Below are 22,291 nucleotides of genomic sequence, written 5' to 3' on the forward strand. Positions count from 1 at the left end.
CCCACCAGCCTGAATCTTGTCTACAAATTTGAGTAAATGGGTTTTAAAATAAAGCTAATCTCAAACACTCCCAACTTTGTACTCTCACGCATTGAATCATTGTTTTAACTTTGGTTGTGGCACATCGGTTGCTTATTGTTCAATACAACATTTCGTACTCTTTGATTTCAAATCATGAACAGCTTTCAAAATCTTTGCAGAGGACCTGTCAAAGTGAGAATGGGGACACAGACACCAAGGCATACATTTGAAATATTTCTACAGAGTTTACAAGATATTAAAACGGACATTTTATCTTCCGTTAACAAACAGAGGCGCATCCATGGGTGGCGCTTGCAGTTCCTCTCAACGCCAGTGGGTGGTGCCTCACGCGCATGGGTGAATATTAACCAGATAGTCTGCTTGAAGGGAGTGTCCCTCCAATCTTTTGGTCGGGGAGGGAGTCTGTTAAAGACAGGAATCAAGATTTGACGGGAAGCTGCTAATTAGGTTAAGGTCCACTTGACCTACACCAGGCACTGTCCTCGTCACCATCTCACAGCAGGGCAGCGTGGAGGAGGAGGGTTCTCAAGTGGTTGCGAGTCTCTGTGGCGCCTCGATTTGCGGAGCGCATGTCCGGTACATTGGACTTCAGGAAACATCCTTTGCCACAGCTGCTCCTCACGCTGTCCAACTGCCTTGTATCAACCGTCGTTTTTTTTTTATTGTCATGAACATGCATGCATGCACATGAAATTTGTTCTCTGCATTTTACCCATCACAGTGAACACATATACGTTAGTGGAACACACTGGAGCAGGGGGCAGCTGAAGCGCCTGGGGAGCATTTCAGGGTATCAGTGTCTTGCTCAAGGACACCATAGCTGTGAGTGACCAGGGATGTTGGCGGATGGTCCAGTCGGGGTCTTGAACCTAGGTCCCCCACGGTGGCAGGCGATGATCTTAACCATTGGGCCACAGCTGATCTGTACCCACCTACCCACTCTTAAGCACTTCCACTTGCATGCTTCCAGGAATAAAACTAGAGCACGCAAAATCCTCTTGGACCCTCTACATCCTGGTCACCAACTATTCCAGCTCTTTCTCTCAGGTAGCCACTATCGAACAATGCAAACTAAAGACCAGCAGACAATCCAACAGCTTCTTCTCTCTTGCCATTAACTTCTTAAACAGTTAATTTACAATTTCGTTGCAACATGCTGCCAATTTTCCACCTCTGTCAGGACACTTCTACATTATTCGTACACTCACTGTTTAATCACGCTGCACTATTTGTATTCTGTTGTTGATTACTACAGCCACTCGTGTGTGAGAATTCTCTGCACCATTTGCAAAATCGTCACTAGTCACTTTAAACAGTTCTAAATTGCTTGAGGACTGCATCATTTCCACAATTGCCATTGAATGGAAACAGTTAGTGATGAATTGGGGACAGTGTGCGTCAAGGGGTTTTAATGCTTAGAATTGTGTAATCACCCAGACAGGATGTGGAAGCAGTTTTATGCGAAATGATATGTATCATTCATATGCTTCGTTTTAAGCAATATTAACCCTGGAAGAATGTATTGTTTTTCTATTCTGTGATAAATCTTTATTTCATGATTTGGTTAATGCTCACGTGGGCAATGACAGTGAGACCTGGAAGGGCGTGATTGGGAGGAACGGCCCCCCCCGATCAGAACCCGAGCGGTGTTCTGTTATTGGACTTCTGTGCTCGTCACGGATTGTCCATAACGAACACCATGTGCAAGCATAAGGGTGTCCACAAGTCCACTTGGCACCAGGACACCCTAGGTCGCAGTTCGATGATCGACTTTGTGGTCGTGTCACCGGACTTGCGGCCGCATGTCTTGGACACTCGGGTAAAGACAGGGGCGGAGCTGTCAACTGATCACCACCTGGTGGTGAGTTGGCTCCGATGGTGAGGGAAGATGCCGGTCCGACGTGGCAGGCCCAAACGTATTGTGAGGGTCTGCTGGGAACGTCTGGCGGAATCCCCTGTCAGAAGGAGTTTCAACTCCCACCTCCGACAGAACTTTGCTCATGTTCCGGGGGAGGCGGGGGACATCGAGTCCGAGTGGACCATGTTCCGCGCCTCCATTGCTGAGGTGGCCGACCGGAGTTGTGGCCGTAAGGTGGTCGGTGCCTGTCGTGGCGGCAATCCCTGAACCCGTTGGTGGACACCAATGGTGAGGGATGCCGTCAAGCTGAAGAAGGAGTCCTATCGGGCCTTTTTGGCCTGTGGGACTCCTGAGGCAGCTGATGGGTACCGGCTGGCCAAGCGGAATGCAGCTTTGGTGGTCGCTGAAGCAAAAACTCGGGCATGGGAGGAGTTCGGTGAGACCATGGAGAAAGACTTCCGGACGGCTTCGAGGAAATTCTGGTCCACCATCCGACGTCTCAGGAGGGGAAAGCAGTGCACCAACAACACTGTGTATAGTGGGTATGGGGCACTGCTGACCTCGACTCGGGATGTTGTGAGCCGGTGGGGAGAATACTTCGAAGACCTCCTCAATTCCACCAACACGCCTTCCCATGAGGGAGCAGAGTGTGGGTTCTCCGAGTTGGGCTCTCCTGTCTCTGGGGTTGAGGTCACCGAGGTGGTTAAAAAGCTCCTCGGTGGCAGGGCCCCGGGGGTGAATGAGATTCGCCCGGAGTTCTTCAAGGCTCTGGATGTTGTAGGGCTGTCCTGGTTGACACGCCTCTGCAACATCGCGTGGACATCGGGGACAGTGCCTCTGGATTGGCAGACTGGGGTGGTGGTCCCCCTTTTTAAGAAGGGGGACCGGAGGGTGTGTTCCAACTACAGGGGGATCACACTCCTCTGCCTCCCTGGTAACGTCTATTCAGGGGTGCTGGAGAGGAGGGCCCGGCGGGAAGTTGAATCCCAGATTCAGGAGGAGCAGTGTGGTTTTCGTCCTGGCCGTGGAACAGTGGACCAGCTCTACACCCTTGGCAGGGTCCTCGAGGGTGCATGGGAGTTCGCCCAACCAGTCTACATGTGTTTTGTGGACTTGGAGAAGGCGTTCGACCGTGTCCCTCGGGTGGTCCTGTGGGGGGTGCTTCGGGAGTATGGGGTACCGAACCCCCTGACACGGGCTGTTCGGTCCCTGTACGACCGGAGTCAGAGTTTGGTCCGCATATCCGGCAGTAAGTCGGACTCGTTTCCGGTGAGGGTTGGACTCCGCCAAGGCTGCCCTTTGTCACCGATTCTGTTCATAACTTTGATGGACAGAATTTCTCGGCACAGCCGAGGCGTAGAGGGGGTCCGGTTTGGTGGCCTCAGTATTGCATCTCTGCTTTTTGCAGATGATGTGGTTCTGTTGGCTTCATCAAGCCGTGACCTCCAACTCTCACTGGAGGAGTTCGCAGCCGAGTGTGAAGCGGCTGGGATGAAAATCAGCACCTCCAAATCTGAGACCATGGTCCTCAGTCGGAAAAGGGTGGCGTGCCCTCTCCAGGTCGGGGATGAGATCCTGCCCCAAGTGGAGGAGTTCAAGTATCTTGGGGTCTTGTTCACGAGTGAGGGAAGAATGGAACGGGAGATCGACATGTGGATCGGTGCAGCGTCTGCAGTGATGCGGACTTTGTATAGATCCGTTGTGGTAAAGAAGGAGCTAAGCCGAAAGGCGAAGCTCTTGATTTACCGGTCGATCTACGTTCCTACCCTCACCTATGGTCACGAGCTGTGGGTCGAAGTTAGTTTCCTCCGCAGGGTGTCCGGGCTCTCCCTTAGAGATAGGGTGAGAAGCTCGGTTATCCAGGAGGATCTCAGAGTAGAGCCGTTGCTCCTTCACATCGAGAGGAGCCAGATGAGGTGGCTGGGGCATCTGATTCGGATGCCTCCCAGACGCCTCCCCGGTGAGGTGTTCCGGGCACATCCCACCGGGAGGAGACCCCGGGGACGGCCCAGGACACGCTGGAGAGACTACGTCTCTCGGCTGGCCTGGGAACGCCTCGGGATCCCCCTGGAAGAGATGGATGAAGTGGCTGGTGAAAGGGAAGTCTGGTCATCCCTGCTAAAGCTACTGCCCTCGCGACCCGACCACGGATAAGCGGTAGAAGATGGATGGATGGGTGGATGGGTTAATGTTCCATCCTATTGAACTCATCCATGGCATCGAAGAAAGTACATTAAGTACTGTGTTTATCATTCTCTTGTTAAGTGGATTCTTACCTTTAAGAAAACTTTTCACATTCAAATTGATGTTTGGGCATTTATAAAGTTGGGAAAACAGACAACAAGACAAAACAAGACATCTCATCAACCATTCGGCACCGGTCTGACTGGAGACGTGATGGACACATTGCATGCACCAAATACAAATTGGTGTATCATACACGTGGACAAAATTGTTGGGACCCCTCTTTTAATAAAAGAAAAACCCACAGAAATAACTTGAGTCTGACACAAGTAATAATAAAGAAAAATGTAATGAAAATTAACCAGTGAAAACCAGACTTTGCTTTTGAATTGTGGTTCAGAATTATTTAAAAAAAAAAAACACACTCATGAAACAGACTGACAAAAATTATGGTACCCTTTTAACCTAATATTTTATTGCACAACATTTTGAAGCAATGAAGCTATTTTTTTTTAACTTTCAATGAGATTTCTGCACCTCTCAGCAGGTATGTCGGCCCACTCCTCACGAGCAAATGGCTTTAGTTGTTTCACGTTTAAAAGGTGCTTTCTCCAGACGACCAGTTTCAGCTCAGATATTCAATAGGATTTAGATCAGGGCTCATAGAAGGCCATTTCAGAATAGCCCAATGTTTTGCTCTTTGCCATTCTTGAGTGGTTTTAGCTGTGTGTTTTGGGTCATTATCCTTTTGCAAAACCCATGACCTGCAACTGAGACCAAGCTTTCTGACGCTGGGCAGCAGCATTTCTCCCTCGAATACCTTGATAGTCTAGAGATTCCATTGTACTCTGCACAGATTCAAGAGACCCTTTGCCAAAGCAGCCCCAGAACATAACATGTTTCGCAGGAGGGATAGTGTTCTTTTTCTCTGTATGCTTCATTTTTGCGTCTGTGAATATGGAGCTGATATGCCTTGCCAAAAACTTCCAGTTTTGTCTCATCTGTCTATAGGGCATTCTTCCAGAAGCTTTGTGGCTTGTCAACAAGCAGTTTGGCACATTCCAGTCTTGCTTTTTTTTTATTATTTATTTTCATCAGTGGTGTCCTCCTTGGTCGTCAAACATGAAGTCCACTTTGGCTCAAACGATGACGGATGGTGTGATCTGACACTGATGTATCTTTTACCTTGGTGTCACCTTTAATTTTTTGGAGGTTGTTCTGGGTTCTTTTGTTACCATTCGTATTACCCGTCTCTTCAATGTCTCATCAATTTTCCTCCTGCAGCTACATCCAGGGAGGTTGGCTACAGTCCCGTGGATCTGAAATTTCTGAATAATATGTGCAACTGTCATCACAAGAACCTCAAGCTGCTTGGAGATGGTCTTATAGCCTTTACCTTTAACGGGCTTGTCTCTAATTTTCTATCTAATCTCCTGAGACAACTTTCTTATTCGCTTCCTCAGGTCTTTGTTTAGTGTGGTGTCAGCAAACAGCACAGTGATTACTTGTCACCCTTTAAATACGCCGACTGACTGATTACAAGTTTTAAGACACCTGTGATGCTAATTAGAGGGTACACCTTGTTTGAACATGTCCCTATGGTGAATTTTTTTTTCAGTCTTTTCTAGGGGTACCATGATTTTTCTCCAGGCCTGTTACATTATTATTATTATTTTTTTTTTTATTTTTTTTTTTTTTTTTTTAAATAAGTAGAACCACAATTCAAAAGCAGTGTCTGATTTTCATTGGTTAACTTTCATTATTTTATTATATGTAGCTTATATTGGTTTTGAAAAAAATCATAATTAATTTGGAAACGAGATTAGTCGGAAGTGAGTGCCTGCGTTCTAAACTTCCGGTTTAGTTCGACATACGTTTAACGTTAAAATCAAACCATTTCTGTCTTGTAAAGGGGCACCACATCTTTTTTTAGATGTGTAAAATTTAGGAAAAAGGGCCGAAACACCTCGATCAGTCTCATAATCTCGAAGGCTGCTACATTTATGAAATACGAGTTCTCAACGACAGCAGCTTCACTATTAAACACAAAACACACACAAAACACAACAAGAAGTATAATTTCATAGAAAATGTAATTATATCAAAAGGGAAATCTACAGGGAAACACTACGGAGGGATTTAACTACAGAACAAAGGACAAACAAACATTGATAAAAGAAAGAAAAATAGGCCTACGAAAAGGGAAATAGGACATCGTGTGTTGCTGGGCTATAAATGTGCGTGTGGACTGGGTTGAGTCATAGCGAGAGAGAGCAAAGTTGGGATTTGTGTGAAGATAATATTTTTCCCAGACTTATTAGGCACTAATCTTGTACATTCTGACAACCATTGTTGTGCTAACTCACGACCGTAGATCAGCTCGTCTTTGGGGATGGTCTATAAGCATATGGAATGATTGTTTAAACTTTAGTCTTGGCAAATCAATTGTTTATTGTAACATTTCATACTGTTTGGCTTCAAATCAAGATAACAGTTCTCCAAGTCTCGCAGCTGGACCAGTAAAGCTGACACAATGACACAGATATCAAGGCATACATTTGGAATATTTCTTCAGGGTTCGTAAAATATCAAAATTTATTTTTAATTTATTTTCAGTTAAAGAAACTTCGAATGAGTCCACAAGTTTGCATTAACTCTCAACCGCTAGCGGGTGTCATTCGCGTTACAGCGATGTTCCCAGTGTAGAGCGGGTCTAGCAACCTTTTGGTCGCTATCAGTTCTGCACATCAAAAGGGTTTTTGTTGAGATAACCCAGGTTTCGAGGGAACTGTTCATTAGTTTTGGGTCCAGGCGTCATTTGGTGGCCGTCTTGCACAGCGGGGCGGCTTGGAAGAACGCACTTTATCAAGTTTGGGGGGGGGGGGGGTGCTATGACCACCGTGCCATAGTCACTACATGTATATAATTTCATTATTATTTTCATTTTTTTTTAAATATTACTTTTGTCAGATTCATGTTATTTCGGTGACCACTGTGGGATTTTCTTTCATTAACAGTACTGATGCACCGAAATTATAATTCTTGACCGAAACTGAAAACCAAAACTGAGAAACCCAAGGGTGAAAGCCGAAACTATCAGTCAATCAACCAAACTTTATTTGTAAGTGCTTTTTATACAAAAAAATGCAACACAAAGCACTTTTCATTAATTCAAATATAAAAATAAATCAAACCCACCAATTATTAATTATAAACCTATGCCAATTATGAGTAAAAATTGCATTTATGGCTATGACTGCAGAGCTGATAACCTATAGAAATTCACTTCCAGAACAACTCGTCTGAATTTCATTATAGCATTTTCCTCTATATACACATACTAATTTGCCTGCTATTTTGCGCTTCAAAGTTGGCTAATTTCCACTATAATGCGGTACTGTACCACCCAATCACTTATTTAGTTTTGCCACTTCATGCGATAGTTTAGCGATAAGCAAGGTGTTCCCGTCTGTCTCGTCTTATCCTCCACCTGTCCTTCATTATAACGATACTTGTCCAAAAGTGGAGGATATTCACTGTTATGGAGGCGACGTTCGCCTCCGCGGCTCCACATCGTATTTAGCCAAGTTAGCTGTAACGCGAAGGTAAGCTGGGGTGGCGCAAAATAGCATGCAACAAGCATTCCCCTTACCCGAACAGCGGAAAGCTGCGAGGTCGGACGAAAATAAGGTCGCTCCATTTGGGCTAGTAGCCGCTAGCATGATGACGGAAAGGTCACGCGATTCCCATAATTCATTGCGACAGCCGACGTGCATGTCTTATTACAGTAAAAAGGACATTTATTTTCATTATTGTGTGTTTATGTAACCAGTAGTCTGTTGAATACACAGTACACTATATTGCCAAAAGTATTCGCTCACCTGACTTGACTCGCATATGATTTTAAGTGATCTTATTCTAAATCCATATGATTAATATGATCTTGGTCGACCCTTTGCAGCTGTAACAGCTTCAACTCTTGTGGGAAGGCCTTCAACAAGGTTTATGAGTTAGTTTATGGGACATTTTGCCCATTCTTCCAAGAGCATATTTGTGAGGTTGCATACTGATTATGCACGAGAAGGCCTGGCTCACTGTCCACTCGAAATCAACCCAAAGGTGTTCTATCAGATTGAGGGCAGGACTCTGTGCAGCCCAGTCAAGTTCATCCAAACCAGATTCTCTCATCTATGTCTTTATCGACCTTGCTTTGTGCACTGGTACACAGGCATGTTGGAACAGGAAGGGGTAATCCCCAAACTGTTTGAGTGTCCAAAATCTTTTTGTATGCTGAAGCGTTCAGAGTTCCTTTCACTGGACCTCAGGGGCTAATATTTTGGACATTTCCAACTTTTTTGGAACCGTTTAGAGATGGCCCCTTCCTGTTCTAACATGACTGCGCATCAGTGCACAAATCAAGGTTCGTAAAGACATGGATGAGAGAGTTTGATGTGGATGAACTTGACTGGCCTACACAATCCTGACCTCAACCCTATAGAACACTGGGATGAATGAGAGGAGAGACTGAAAGCCAGACCTTCTCGTCCCACATCAGTGTGTACCCTCACAAATGCGTGTCTGGTAAAATGGTCATAAATTCCCATAAACACACTCCTAAACCTTGCGCAGTTCCAGAAGAGTTCATCCATCTATTAAATGTTATAATTGGAGAGGGTGGACCAATGTCCTATTCAACCCCATAGATTAAGAATGGGATATCACTTAAATTCATATCTGAGTCAAGGCAGGTGAGGGAATACTTTTGGCAATATAGTGTATATGTTAGTTAACATTTATGCTGAGCCTATTTCACATTTATGGTTGATTTATGGCACTATGGCACTATCAAACAGTGAGTGTAAGTTGTGTGTGTAATAAAGTGACCTCCCGGTCAATTCAACTGGATATTCAGCAATGTAGGGCATTACTTGTTCATAGTAAAATATTATTTACTCTGAAGTGTACACACTCGCATGTACCGGCCATCAGTGTTTAACATGTGACATATTATTTTTGTAGTTTTATTTCGGTGAAAAGTCTTCCGGTCCACAATTGCACTTTTGGGCTATATTCGACCAAAACATTTCTCATCACTAATTAACAGAGGTGTACCAACAATTTTGTCCACGCGTGTAATTTGCGGTGTTTAGCTAGAGGGTACCTCTCGAATCCCAGCTCCCCTCTTTATAGTTATCAGTCATTCATTCTCATATCACAAAGTCAGACATCCCTCTGTTTCATTTTTGTTTCCCTCTTTTTTTAAATCAGCATTTTGTTTTCATGTATCACATACATCCATATATTTTTGTGGAGTATAAAATAAATTTGGCATTTATAAAGAACTGGATTGTGTGCTGTGTGTCCATCCATCCATCCATTTTCTACCGCATATCCAGGTCGGGTCGTGGGGGCAGTACCTTTAGCAGGGACGCCCAGACTTCCCTCTCCCCAGCCACTTCATTCAGCTCTTCCGGGGAGATCCCCAGGCGTTCCCAGGCCAGCCGAAGGACGTAGTCTCTCCAGCGTGTCCTGGGTCGTCCCCGGGGTCTCCTCCCGGTGGGACGTGCCCGGAACACCTCACCAGGGAGGCATCCGAATCAGATGTCCCAGCCACCTCATCTGGCTCTTCTCGATTTGGAGGAGCAGCGACTCTCCTCTGAGATCCTCCCGGATGACCGAGCTTCTCACCCTATCTCTAAGGGAGAGCCCGGACACCCTGTGGAGGAAACTCATTTCGGCCGCTTGTATCCGGGATCTTGTTCTTTCGGTCACAACCCACAGCTCGTGACCATAGGTGAGGGTAGGAACGTAGATTGACCGGTAAATTGAGAGCTTCGCCTTTCGGCTTATCTCCTTCTTTACCACAACGGACCAATACAAAGTCCACATCACTGCAGATGCTGCACCGACCCGCCTGTCGATCTCCCGTTCCATTCTTCGCTCACTCGTAAACAAGACCCCAAGATACTTGAACTCCTCCACTTGGGGCAGGATCTCATCCCCGATCTGGAGAGGGCTTCACACTCGGCTGTGAACTGCTCCAGTGAGAGTTGGAGGTCACGGCTTGATGAAGCCAACAGAACCACATCATCTGCAATACTGAGGCCACCAAACCGGACCCCCTCTACACCTCGGCTGCGCCTAGAAATTCTGTCCATAAAAGTTATGACCAGAATCGGTGACAAAGGGCAGCCTTGGCGGAGTGCAAGCCTCACCGGGAACGAGTCCGACTTAATGCCGGATATGCGGCCCAAACTTACACACCGGTCGTACAGGGACCGAACAACCCGTATCAGGGGGTTCGGTACCCCATACTCCCAAAGCACCCTCCACAGGACTCCCCGAGGGACACGGTCTAACGCCCTCTCCAAGTCCACAAAACACACGTAGACTGGTTGGGCAAACTCCCATGCACCCTCGAGGACCCTGCCGAGGGTGTAGAGCTGGTCCAATGTTCCACGGCCAGGACGAAAACCACACTGCTGAATCTGATTTTCGACTTCCAGACGGACCCTTCTCTCCAGCACCCCTGAATAGACCTTACCAGGGAGGCTGAGGAGTATGAGCCCCCTGTAGTTGGAACACACCCTCCGGTCCCCCTTCTTAAAAAGGGTGACCACCAGCCCAGTCTGCCAATCCAGAGGCACTGTCCACGCGATGTTGCAGAGGCGTGTCAACCAGGACAGGCCCACAACATCCTTGAGGAACTCCGGGCGAATCTCATCCACCCCCGGGGCCCTGCCACCGAGGCGCTTTTTAATTACCTCGGTGACCTCAAACCCAGAGATAGGCGAGCCCGCCTCTGAGAACCCACACTCTGCTTCCTCATGGGAAGGCGTGTCGGTGTAATTGAGGAGTTCTTCGAAGTATTCGCCCCACCGACTCACAACGTCCCGAGTCGAGGTCAGCAGCGCCCCATCCCCACTATACATAGTGTTGGTGGTGCACTGCTTTCCTCTCCTGAAATGCCGGATGGTGGACCAGAATTTCCTCGAAGCCGTCCGGAATCTTTCTCCATGGCCTCACCGAACTCCTCCCATACCCGAGTTTTTGCTTCAGCGACCACCAGAGCTGCATTCCGCTTGGCCAGCTGGTACCCATCAGCTGCCTCAGGAGTCCCACAGGCCAAAAAGGACCGATAGGACACCTTCTTCAGCTTGACGGCATCCCTCACCGTTGGTGTCCGGGTTCAGGGATTGCCGCCACGACAGGCACCTTACACAGCTACGGTCACCTGCCTCAGCAATGGAGGCACGGAACATGGTCCACTCGGACTCGATGTCCCCCGCCTCCCCCGGAACATGAGCAAAGTTCTGTCGGAGGTTTGAGTTGAAACTCCTTCTGACAGGGGATTCTGCCAGACGTTCCCAGCAGACCCTCACAATACGTTTGGGCCTGCCACGTTGGACCGGCATCTTCTGCCACCATCGGAGCCAACTCACCACCGGCAGAACGATGGAGTCTCCAGCGGGAGCACTCTCCAGCACCCTCTCCAAGGACTCCAAAAAGGGTGGGTACTCTGTACTGCTGTTTGGTGCATAGGCACAAACAACAGTCAGGACGCGTCCCCCCCACCCGAAGGCGGAGGGAGGCTACCGTCTCGTCCACCGGGGTGAACCCCAACGTACAAGCGCCAAGCCGGGGGGCAATAAGTATACCCACACCTGCTCGGCGCCTCTCACCGTGGGCAACTCCAGAGTGGAAAAGAGTCCAACCCCTCTTGAGAGGACTGGTACCAGAGTCCAAGCTGTGTGTGGAGGCGAGTCCGACTATATCTAGTCGGAATTTCTCGACCTCACACACCAGCTCGGGCTCCTTCCCTGCCAGAGAGATGACATTCCACGTCCCTAGAGCCAGCTTCTGTAGCCGGGGATCAGATCGCCAAGGTCCCCGCCTTCGGCCACCGCCCAGCTCACACTGCACCCAACCCCTATGGCCCGTCCCACAGGTGGTGAGCCCATGGGAACGGGGACCCACGTTAGCCTTTCGGGCTGTGCCCGGCCGGGCCCCATGGGTGCAGGCCCGGCCACCAGGCGCTCGCCTTCGAGCCCCACCACCAAGCCTGGCTCCAGTGGCGGGCCCCGGTGACCCGCATCCGGTCAAGGGAAAACAAAGTCCATTGTTTGTCATCATCATTAGGGATCTTTGAGCCGTGCTTTGTCTGGTCCCTTACCTAGGACCTGTTTGTCATGGATGACCCTGCCAGGGGCATAAAGCCCCAGACAACTTAGCTCCTGGGATCACTGGGACACACAAACCCCTCCACCACGACAAGGTGACGGCTCAAGGAGGGGTGTGCTGTGTGTCTCAAATGAATATAAACTTCTTTATTCAAGAACAAGTTCTATACAGATGTAGCAGACCTTACAGAAAATAGTTTTTTCTGCAGTTTTATCCCTCCATTAGATGAAAACCCATGTTTTTCCCCATTATGATTTGTATCGTGTATTGTTAAATATACAGTACATACACACATTATAGATACACTCCAACTAGACCTGTGGGATCGAAGTGCAATGCAGGCATTCTACTTTGATCTTGCAACTAATTAATTAGACGTTACTACAGGGCTGCCCTGAGATATGAATTCAACTCGTTCTGTGACCATACTCCTAACTCAGATTACTCTGATCTCAAAACAACTTCACCCATTGAAATGAATGGTAATGCAATTAAACTGTTCGAGCCCCCCAAAACACCAATATTTATATTTTTGTTTTTAATGAGGGAAAAAATGGCACTTAACAGTATTGTGCTGAATAAAAAACACAGCAATAACATAAAATAGAATGTAAACAATATAACATCTTTAAATGTAAAGAGTTAGTTTTGCACTTTGAACTATTGCACTCAACAGTATTATACCATATAAGAAAACAGCAATAACAACATAAAATAGAAATGTAAACAATATAACTTCTTAAAATGTGAAGTGTTCATTTTTCACTGAGAAATACTTTCTTAGGTTTGAAAAAAGTTATTTCGTCCAAAAAGCACAGGAAATTCCAGTATACAATTCCAGTTTTTCACTTGGAAAATGTGCACTCAATAGTATTGTGCTGTATGAAAAACAGCAATAACATAATAAAATAGAATGTAAACAATATAACATCTTGAAATGTAAAGAGTTCATTTTTCACTGAGAAATACTTTCTTAGGACCCATGGTTTGAAAAAAGTTATTTCGTCCAAAAAGCACAGGAAATTCCAGTACACAACACCACTGTACCTAATGTATTGTCCCAAGCAAATCGGAGCGAATCGGTGGTTACCGGCCATTGTGTAGTCTGCTGACGCCATCTGTCGGTGGGAGGTTGGTAGCGCACTCATTACTCCTAATCTGGGTTGTAAATCAAAATAAAAAGTATGCCAACTGATGGCTCGTACCTCGAAAAGCTCATAAATTGGGTCACTCATATCTCAAGGCACCACTGTATAAAACAAAGCCACTTGAAGAATGCCGCTCCAATGGCATTCTGCATTTTAACCCATATCAGATCAGTTTGCATGTCAAAATAATTGAAGGGTAAATAATGGGTAAAATGCAGAGAAAACATTTCGTGTGCATGCATGCATGTTCATGACAATAAAGGTGATTCTCCTTCTTCTTCTTAATCCAGTTAAAAAAAAATTAAAAATTAAAAACTTGTGGCGTGACTAGGCACAGGCCAGTTACTGGTTTGACGATATACTGCGGTTTTAAAAATGTCATGGTTTCAAAACCGCTAAAGCTTTCCATCACAGTATAAGGCTATGAGCAATTTTTTTTTTTTGTCTTCAGTGAAAGTGCAGACGGCGGCACGGTGGCCGACTGGTTAGAGCGTCAGCCTCACAGTTCTGAGGACCCAGATTCAATCCCGGGTCCCGCCTATGTGGAGTTTTCATGTTCTCCCCGTGCCTGCGTGGGTTTTCTCCGGGCACTCCGGTTTCCTCCCACATCCCAAAAACATGCATTAATTGGAGACTCTAAATTGCCCGTAGGTGTGAATGTGAGTGCGAATGGTTGTTTGTTTGTATGTGCCCTGCGATTGGCTGGCAACCAGTTCAGGGTGTACCCCACCTCCTGCCCGATGACAGCTGGCTCAGAAAATGGATGGATGGATGAAAGTGCAGACCACCGGAAGTGCACAGCCTATGTGCTATTATGAATCCCACTTTATAAAATTTTTGTTGTTGTTTTGCTGTAGTTTTTTTTACATATTTAATACAGATTGCATACTTTTTAATTTAATTTAGATTTTATTTATTTATTTACAGAATTTTAGTATTTTTTTTTTTTATTGTTGAGCTGTAGGTTTCGCTTACTTAAGGTACAGTGCTGCATTCATTTTGATTTGATTTATTTATTCACACATTGTACACTTTTATTATTTGACCAAATACACTCTATATTTTGTTAAAAAATGAAAGATTGTGTTGAATGGAAAATGTTATTTACCCAAATATTTCTAAACAATAAATTTTAGTTGTAATTGCAATACTGCAATAACGCGATATCGCAATATTTTTGCTCAAGGTTATCGTATCAGTGCTGTGAAAAAGTATTGGCACCCTTCCAAATTCTTATATTTTTGCAGTTTCCCCACTTTGTTTAGGATCATCAATCAAATGTAACCACCAAACAAATATAACCCAAGTGATCTTAAAATGCTGTTTTTAATTGCTGATATGATTATTAAAAGTTTCCTGTGTGGAAAAGTAATGCCCCCCAAATCCTAATGACTGGTTGGGCCAACCTCACCATCCTCAGCAGCAGCAACAACTGAAATCAATAATTTTCCATAATTGGCAAGAAGTCTTTCACATATCTGTGGAGATATTTTGGCCCACACTTCCTTGCAGAATTGTTCGAATTCAGCAAAAACTGAGGGTTTTTGAGCATGAATGGCCTTTTTAAAGTCACGCCACTACATTTCAATAAGATTCAAGTCTGGACTTAGACTAAGCCACTCCAAAACCTTCATTTTTTTTTATTATTATTATTTTTTTAAGCCATTCAGAATTTGACTTGCTGGTGTGTTTTGGATCGTTATCCTGATGCAGATCCCAAGTGCGCTTCACTTTGAGGTCACAAACTGATTACTGAACATTCTCCTTCAGGATTTTCTGTTAAGAGCAGAATTCATGGTTCCATCAGTCACAGCAAGTTGTCCAGTTTCTGAAGGGACTATCAGCCCAAATCATCACACTACCACCACCATGTTTGACTGTTGGTATGATATTCTTTTTCTGAAATGCTGTGCTACATTTACGCCAGATGTAACGAGACACACACCTTCCAAAAAGCTCACCTTTCATCTCATCAGTCCATATAATATTCTCCTAAAAGTCTTTCAGACTTTACTCAGATGTTATTTTTTTTTTTGCAAAAGTAAGATTAGTCTTTATGTTCTTTTTGGTCACCAATGGTTTTCGCCTTGTAACTCTGCCATGGATGCCATTTTTGCCTCATCAATTCCTTATTGTTGTGTCATGAACACTGATCTTAACTGAGGCAAGGGAGGCCTGCAGTTCTTTAGAAGTTGTCCTGAGTTCTTTTGTGACCTCCTGGATGAGTCATTGCTGTTCTCTTGGAGTAATCTTTGTAGGCTGGCCACTCCTGAGAAGGTTCACCACTGTTCCATGTTTTCTCCATGTGAGGATAATGGCTCTCCCTATGGTTCGCTGGAATCCTAAACGTTAGAATTGGCTTTTGTAACCCTTTCCGGACTTATAGAGGTCAATTACTTTATTTCTCGACTGTTCTGGAATTTCTTTGGATCGTGTCATTTTGTTACATCTTTGTTAGATCTTTGGATATACAGATTCTGTATAAGGGATTTCTTCATTTAACAGGTCTGGAGGTAATCAGGCTTGGGTGTGATCAGTGAAAATTAGCCATAATTAATTCATGATTTAACAAGGGGGTAATTACTTTTTCACACAGGGCCAGGTAACTTTGAATATTTTTTTTTTCCTTAATAAAAGAAATTTAAAAACAGAATTTTAAGTTCACTTGGGTTATGTTTGTCTGATATTTGCATTTGTTTGATGATCCGAAACATTAAAGTTTGGAAACTACGCAAAAATATCAGAATTTGAAAAAGGGGCCAATACTTTTTCACGGCACTGTACCGTCAGAATCTGATACTGGCCCATGCCTAAGGAGGACATTATGCTGATTGATGCAAAACCAAGAAATGCTGCAGAATTGTAGAATGTTGTCAAATCATCCTGGGCTGGAATACCTGTTCACAGGTGCAAGAAGTTGGTTGACTCCATGCAACAAAGATGTACTGTAAATCAGTTAAAAACTGGTGATGCAGCAATAATAAGTGTTAACTATGTTAAATGTTAAATAATTCACATGAATGCGCATTCCTAAATATTTTTTTAGTTCATACTGTAAATATTCCAGAGTGCAACGAAAAATGTAGACACTGCCATTTTTTTTTTTAGCAGCCCAATATTTAATTTTCTCTAAATTAATTATGAAAAATGTACTTTAAAAAAATAATAATTTGAATGTAATGTGCATTGTTCCCAATGCATTGAAATAAAAACTGTTACTGTGGACCCCCGCTATTTGCTAAAAAGGTACCAGGCTGAACCACGAATAGCCAAAATCTGCAAATTATTGTAGGCCATAATAATTGTACTAGAATTTCTTAAATAGACCCCCAGAAATTCTTGAATAAGTGGGGATGAACTGCCAATGCCAATAAGCATATTTGGTGTTGGTCCCCCGCCCCCCCCAAAAAGAATTTATTATTATTATTTTTTTTTTAAATTGGAAAAGGTCTGGGGGGATCTGCAAATAGGTGAATCCGCGGGTGCCGAACCGTGAATATGAATAAGTTTTCTGTATAAGGAGTTTGAGCTTTACTCACATACTGTATTAGAAAACACTGCTATTGTTGTTAATACAACTATACAACATAATGTTGTGATTTTAATACACTTCTAGTTTTCTGTGTGTTGTGGCTTATTTGATACTTAATTAATATTGTTGTTTTATAGGCCAAGATGCCAATTTAAGTCAGACTACCCATGTGATGCTTGATAACTCCAAGGCTTGTGATGATACTACACCTCCTCTGCTCCCTGACATACTTCTGGGGAATTTGAAACCAGGCGAAAAGGTTCACATACTTCCGTTTGATTTTTGGAAGTAAACTCATCCCTGTTGCATGTTGCTTTATGAGATACAGTATATCTCATGATCCAGTTGATTGATATATACATGACTATGCAGTTAAACAATCATACAATTCAGACTTGAATTTTCCTTATGGCATTAATAAAAACTACTTTTGTCTCTAGCTCAACAGATGTGTATATGTGACATGTTTGACAACTGGACCAAGGCTGTTTCTGTTCCACATAGCTTACAGCATTGATGTAACTGTGGATGGACAACAGATAGTATGCAAATGTCAGAAGGTAACAGAAAAGTAATTGTTTTAAATGCACCACCTATTTTCTTCTTAGCATTTATTCTTGCGTGTTCCAGGATGAAACTGTCACCATTGAGACATTGGTCCCATTTGAAGTTTCTGCCAGCTTTCTGTCAACCAAGGTCTGTCACTTTATTTTGATACAGTGGAACCTCTGTTCCCCTCCTTGAGCCGTCACCTTGTCGTGGTGGAGGGGTTTGTGTGTCCCAGTGATCCTAGGAGCTAAGTTGTCTGGGGCTTTATGCCCCTGGCAGGGTCACCCATGACAAACAGGTCCTAGGTGAGGGACCAGACAAAGCACGGCTCAAAGACCCCTAATGATGACGACAAACAATGGACTTCGTTTTCCCTTGCCCGGACGCGGGCCACCGGGGCCCCCCACTGGAGCCAGGCCTGGTGGTGGGACTCGAAGGCGAGCGCCTGGTGGCCGGGCCTGCACCCATGGGGCCCGGCCGGGCACAGCCCGAAAGGGTAACGTGGGTCCCCCTTCCCATGGGCTCACCACCTGTGGGAGGGGCCATAGGGGTCGGGTGCAGTGTGAGCTGGGCGGTGGCCGAAGGCGGGGACCTTGGCGATCCGATCCCCGGCTACAGAAGCTGGCTCTAGGGACGTGGAATGTCACCTCTCTGGCAGGGAAGGAGCCCGAGCTGGTGTGTGAGGTCGAGAAGTTCCGACTCGATATAGTCGGACTCGCCTCCACACACACCTGGGGCTCTGGTACCAGTCCTCTCGAGAGGGGTTGGACTCTCTTCCACTCTGGAGTTGCCCATGGTGAGAGGCGCCGAGCAGGTGTGGGTATACTTATTGCCCCCCGGCTCGGCGCCTGTACGTTGGGGTTCACCCCGGTGGACGAGAGGGTAGCCTCCCTCTGCCTTCGGGTGGGGGGACGGGTCCTGACTGTTGTTTGTGCCTATGCACCAAACAGCAGTTCAGAGTACCCACCCTTTTTGGAGTCCTTGGAGGGGGTGCTGGAGAGCGCTCCCGCTGGGGACTCCATTGTTCTGTTGGGGGACTTCAATGCTCACGTGGGCAATGACAGTGAGACCTGGAAGGGCGCGATTGGGAGGAACGGCCCCACCGATCAGAACCCAAGCGGTGTTCTGTTATTGGACTTCTGTGCTCGTCACGGATTGTCCATAACGAACACCATGTTCAAGCATAAGGGTGTCCACACGTGCACTTGGCACCAGGACACCCTAGGTCGCAGTTCGATGATCGACTTTGTGGTCGTGTCATCGGACTTGCGGCCGCATGTCTTGGACACTCGGGTGAAGAGAGGGGCGGAGCTGTCAACTGATCACCACCTGGTGGTGAGTTGGCTCCGATGGTGGGGGAAGATGCCGGTCCGACGTGGCAGGCCCAAACGTATTGTGAGGGTCTGCTGGGAACGTCTGGCAGAATCCCCTGTCAGAAGGAGTTTCAACTCCCACCTCCGACAGAACTTTGCTCATGTTCCGGGGGAGGCGGGGGACATCGAGTCCGAGTGGACCATGTTCCGCGCCTCCATTGCTGAGGCGGCCGACCGGAGCTGTGGCCGTAAGGTGGTCGGTGCCTGTCGTGGCGGCAATCCCCGAACCCGTTGGTGGACACCAACGGTGAGAGATGCCGTCAAGCTGAAGAAGGAGTCCTATCGGGCCTTTTTGGCCTGTGGGACTCCTGAGGCAGCTGTGGGTACCGGCTGGCCAAGCGGAATGCAGCTCTGGTGGTCGCTGAAGCAAAAACCCGGGCATGGGAGGAGGCCATGGAGAAAGACTTCCGGACGGCTTCGAGGAAATTCTGCTCAGCCTCCCTGGTAAGGTCTATTCAGGGGTGCTGGAGAGGAGGGTCCGTCGGGAAGTCGAATCTCAGATTCAGGAGGAGCAGTGTGGTTTTCGTCCTGGCCGTGGAACAGTGGACCAGCTCTACACCCTTGGCAGGGTCCTCGAGGGTGCATGGGAGTTCGCCCAACCAGTCTACATGTGTTTTGTGGACTTGGAGAAGGCGTTCGACCGTGTCCCTCGGGGAGTCCTGTGGAGAGTGCTTCGGGAGTATGGGGTACCGAACCCCCTGATACGGGCTGTTCGGTCCCTGTACGACCGGAGTCAGAGTTTGGTCCGCATATCCGGCAGTAAGTCGGACTCGTTCCCGGTGAGGGTTGGACTCCGCCAAGGCTGCCCTTTGTCGCCGATTCTGTTCATAACTTTTATGGACAGAATTTATAGGCGCAGCCGAGGCGTAGAGGGGGTCCGGTTTGGTGGCCTCAGTATTGCATCTCTGCTTTTTGCAGATGATGTGGTTCTGTTGGCTTCATCAAGCCGTGACCTCCAACTCTCATTGGAGCAGTTCGCAGCCGAGTGTGAAGCGGCTGGGATGAGAATCAGCACCTCCAAATCTGAGACCATGGTCCTCAGTCGGGAAAGGGTGGCATGCCATCTCCAGGTCGGGGATGAGATACTGCCCCAAGTGGAGGAATTCAAGTATCTTGGGGTCTTGTTCACGAGTGAGGGAAGAATGGAACGGGAGATCGACAGGCGGATCGGTGCAGCGTCTGCAGTGATGCGGACTTTGTATCGGTCCGTTGTGGTAAAGAAAGAGCTAAGCCGAAAGGCGAAGCTCTCAATTTACCGGTCGATCTTCGTTCCTACCCTCACCTATGGTCATGAGCTGTGGGTCGTGACCGAAAGAACAAGATCCCGGATACAAGCGGCCGAAATGAGTTTCCTCCGCAGGGTGTCCGGGCTCTCCCTTAGAGATAGGGTGAGAAGCTCGGTCATCCGGGAGGATCTCAGAGTAGAGCCGCTACTCCTCCGCATTGAGAGGAGCCAGATGAGGTGGCTGGGGCATCTGATTCGGATGCCTCCCGGACGCCTCCCTGGTGAGGTGTTCCGGGCATGTCCCACCGGGAGGAGACCCCGGGGACGACCCAGGACGCGCTGGAGAGACTACATCCTTCGGCTGGCCTGGGAACGCCTCGGGATCCCCCCGGAAGAGCTGGATGAAGTGGCTGGGGAGAGGGTAGTCTGGGCGTCCCTGCTGAAGCTACTGCCCCCGCGACCCGACCCGGATAAGCGGTAGAGAATGGATGGATGGATGGATGGATGGAACCTCTGTTCACGAAAGCCCCAGTTCATGAACACTTTGATTACGAACAAAATTTTCAAAGAACTTTTGCCTTAGTTCTCGTACTGCGCTTAGGTTCACGGACAGTCGCAGCATTGACGCAGAAGGGTCAGTTGTTAATTTTCTCGCCCCGCCTAAACATCATTCATGCGCCACAGATTGCATGTATCTTTGCTTTTTGTTCTATATTAGTCCTAACTATGGCTCAGAAGAAACAGAAAACTGCCAGCAATAGTGTCATTAGGAACACTCATTGTAGTACTATTGAAAAAAAGAAGAAAATAATGGCTAAATATGAGAATGGTTTACATGTTTTGATCTTGCTGTGCAGTTTAGGTTGGAGAAATCTAACCTCTGGGCTTTTTTTAAGAAAAAGGCAATCTATACATGTACAACCCCCCATTCCAATGAATCGTGGACATTGTGTAAAACAAATAATATAGCAATATGGAATAGGTCATGGGATAGCTCGAATGAGAATTTGGAATGGTTCCAGTGGGTCAAGGAATAAGGAAGCTGGAGGTAACATTTTTTACATTTTGAATTTCATGCTTTTTTTTTAAATCTAGGGAATTTCCGCAATTGGGAATGGTTTTAGATATGGCTTGATTGATCTGAACACAAAGTTGGAGTGGTTTGAATTGGTCGAGAAATAAGGAAACTGAAGGTCAAATTTGAATTTCATGCTTTTATGTTTAAAATTTAAGGAATTGTATCAATTTGGAATAGTTCATGGGGTGGCTTGAATGAACTGACAATGTTGAAGTTGGAATGTTTCAAATTGGTTTAGAGATAAGGAAACGAGTTAAAGTTGTAAAAATTTAGAATTTCAAGCTTTTATTTTGAAAAGCAAGGGAATTTTAGAAATTTGAAAAAAATGTGGGTATTTTATCATGGGAAAATGTGGAATATGGGTACTGTGGCAATTTAGGGAATGTGGAAAATATTTTGTAGTTTGAATAGTTTGAATCGGACAAGAAATGTAGAAGGAAGAGGGAATAATGTAAACTATGTGTTATTGTGGGGGAAATGTGTGTATTTTAATGTGTGGAAACGTGAAATGTAAGTGAAAATTCTGAATTTTGTTAATGTGGCAATTTGGGGTATGTGGAAAATATTTTTGTAGTTGGAATGGTTTGAATCGATCAAGAAATGTAGGAGGAGGGAATAATGTAAACCGTATCGGTGTGGGGGAAAATATGGGTATTCTAATATGGGAAAATATTGGTGAAATTTTTTTAATTTTGGTATTATGGGAATTTTAGGAATGTGGAAAATATTTTGTAGTTGAAATGGCTTGAATCGGTCAATAAGTGTTGGAGGAGGAGGAAAGAATATGGAATAGTATTAATGTGGGGAAGTGTGACGACGAGGGAGTTATGTACAACCCCAATTCGAATGAAGTTGGGACGTTGTGTTAAACATAAATAAAAACAGAATACAATGATTTGCAAATCATGTTCAACCTATATTTAATTGAATACACTACAAAGACAAGATATTTAATGTTCAAACTGATAAACTATTGTTTTTAGCAAATAATCATTAACTTTGAATTTTATGGCTGCAACATGTTCCAAAAAAGCTGAGACAGGTAGCAAAAAAAGACTGAGAAAGTTGAGGAATGCTCATCAAACACCTGTTTGGAACATCCCACAGGTGAGCAGGCTAAT

General features: G+C 45.8%; 1 protein-coding gene across 6 annotated transcripts in view; it reads left to right on the top strand.

Annotated features, from left to right (window-relative positions):
* Positions 1–22,291, top strand: part of trappc11 (trafficking protein particle complex subunit 11) — a 178,816-nt gene that overhangs the window by 109,807 nt on the left and 46,718 nt on the right. For 5 of the 6 annotated variants that reach the window (XM_061787998.1, XM_061787993.1, XM_061787996.1 and 2 more), the window contains exons 22-24: positions 17,083–17,204; positions 17,386–17,505; positions 17,576–17,641. In XM_061787998.1, coding sequence (XP_061643982.1) covers positions 17,083–17,204; positions 17,386–17,505; positions 17,576–17,641 — 308 coding nt within the window. The remainder of the gene's footprint in view (positions 1–17,082; positions 17,205–17,385; positions 17,506–17,575; positions 17,642–22,291) is intronic. The other variant, XM_061787995.1, reaches the window with a different exon arrangement.

Source organism: Phyllopteryx taeniolatus, chromosome 10 (assembly GCF_024500385.1).
Source record: "Phyllopteryx taeniolatus isolate TA_2022b chromosome 10, UOR_Ptae_1.2, whole genome shotgun sequence".
In the NCBI taxonomy this organism is placed as follows: domain Eukaryota; kingdom Metazoa; phylum Chordata; class Actinopteri; order Syngnathiformes; family Syngnathidae; genus Phyllopteryx; species Phyllopteryx taeniolatus.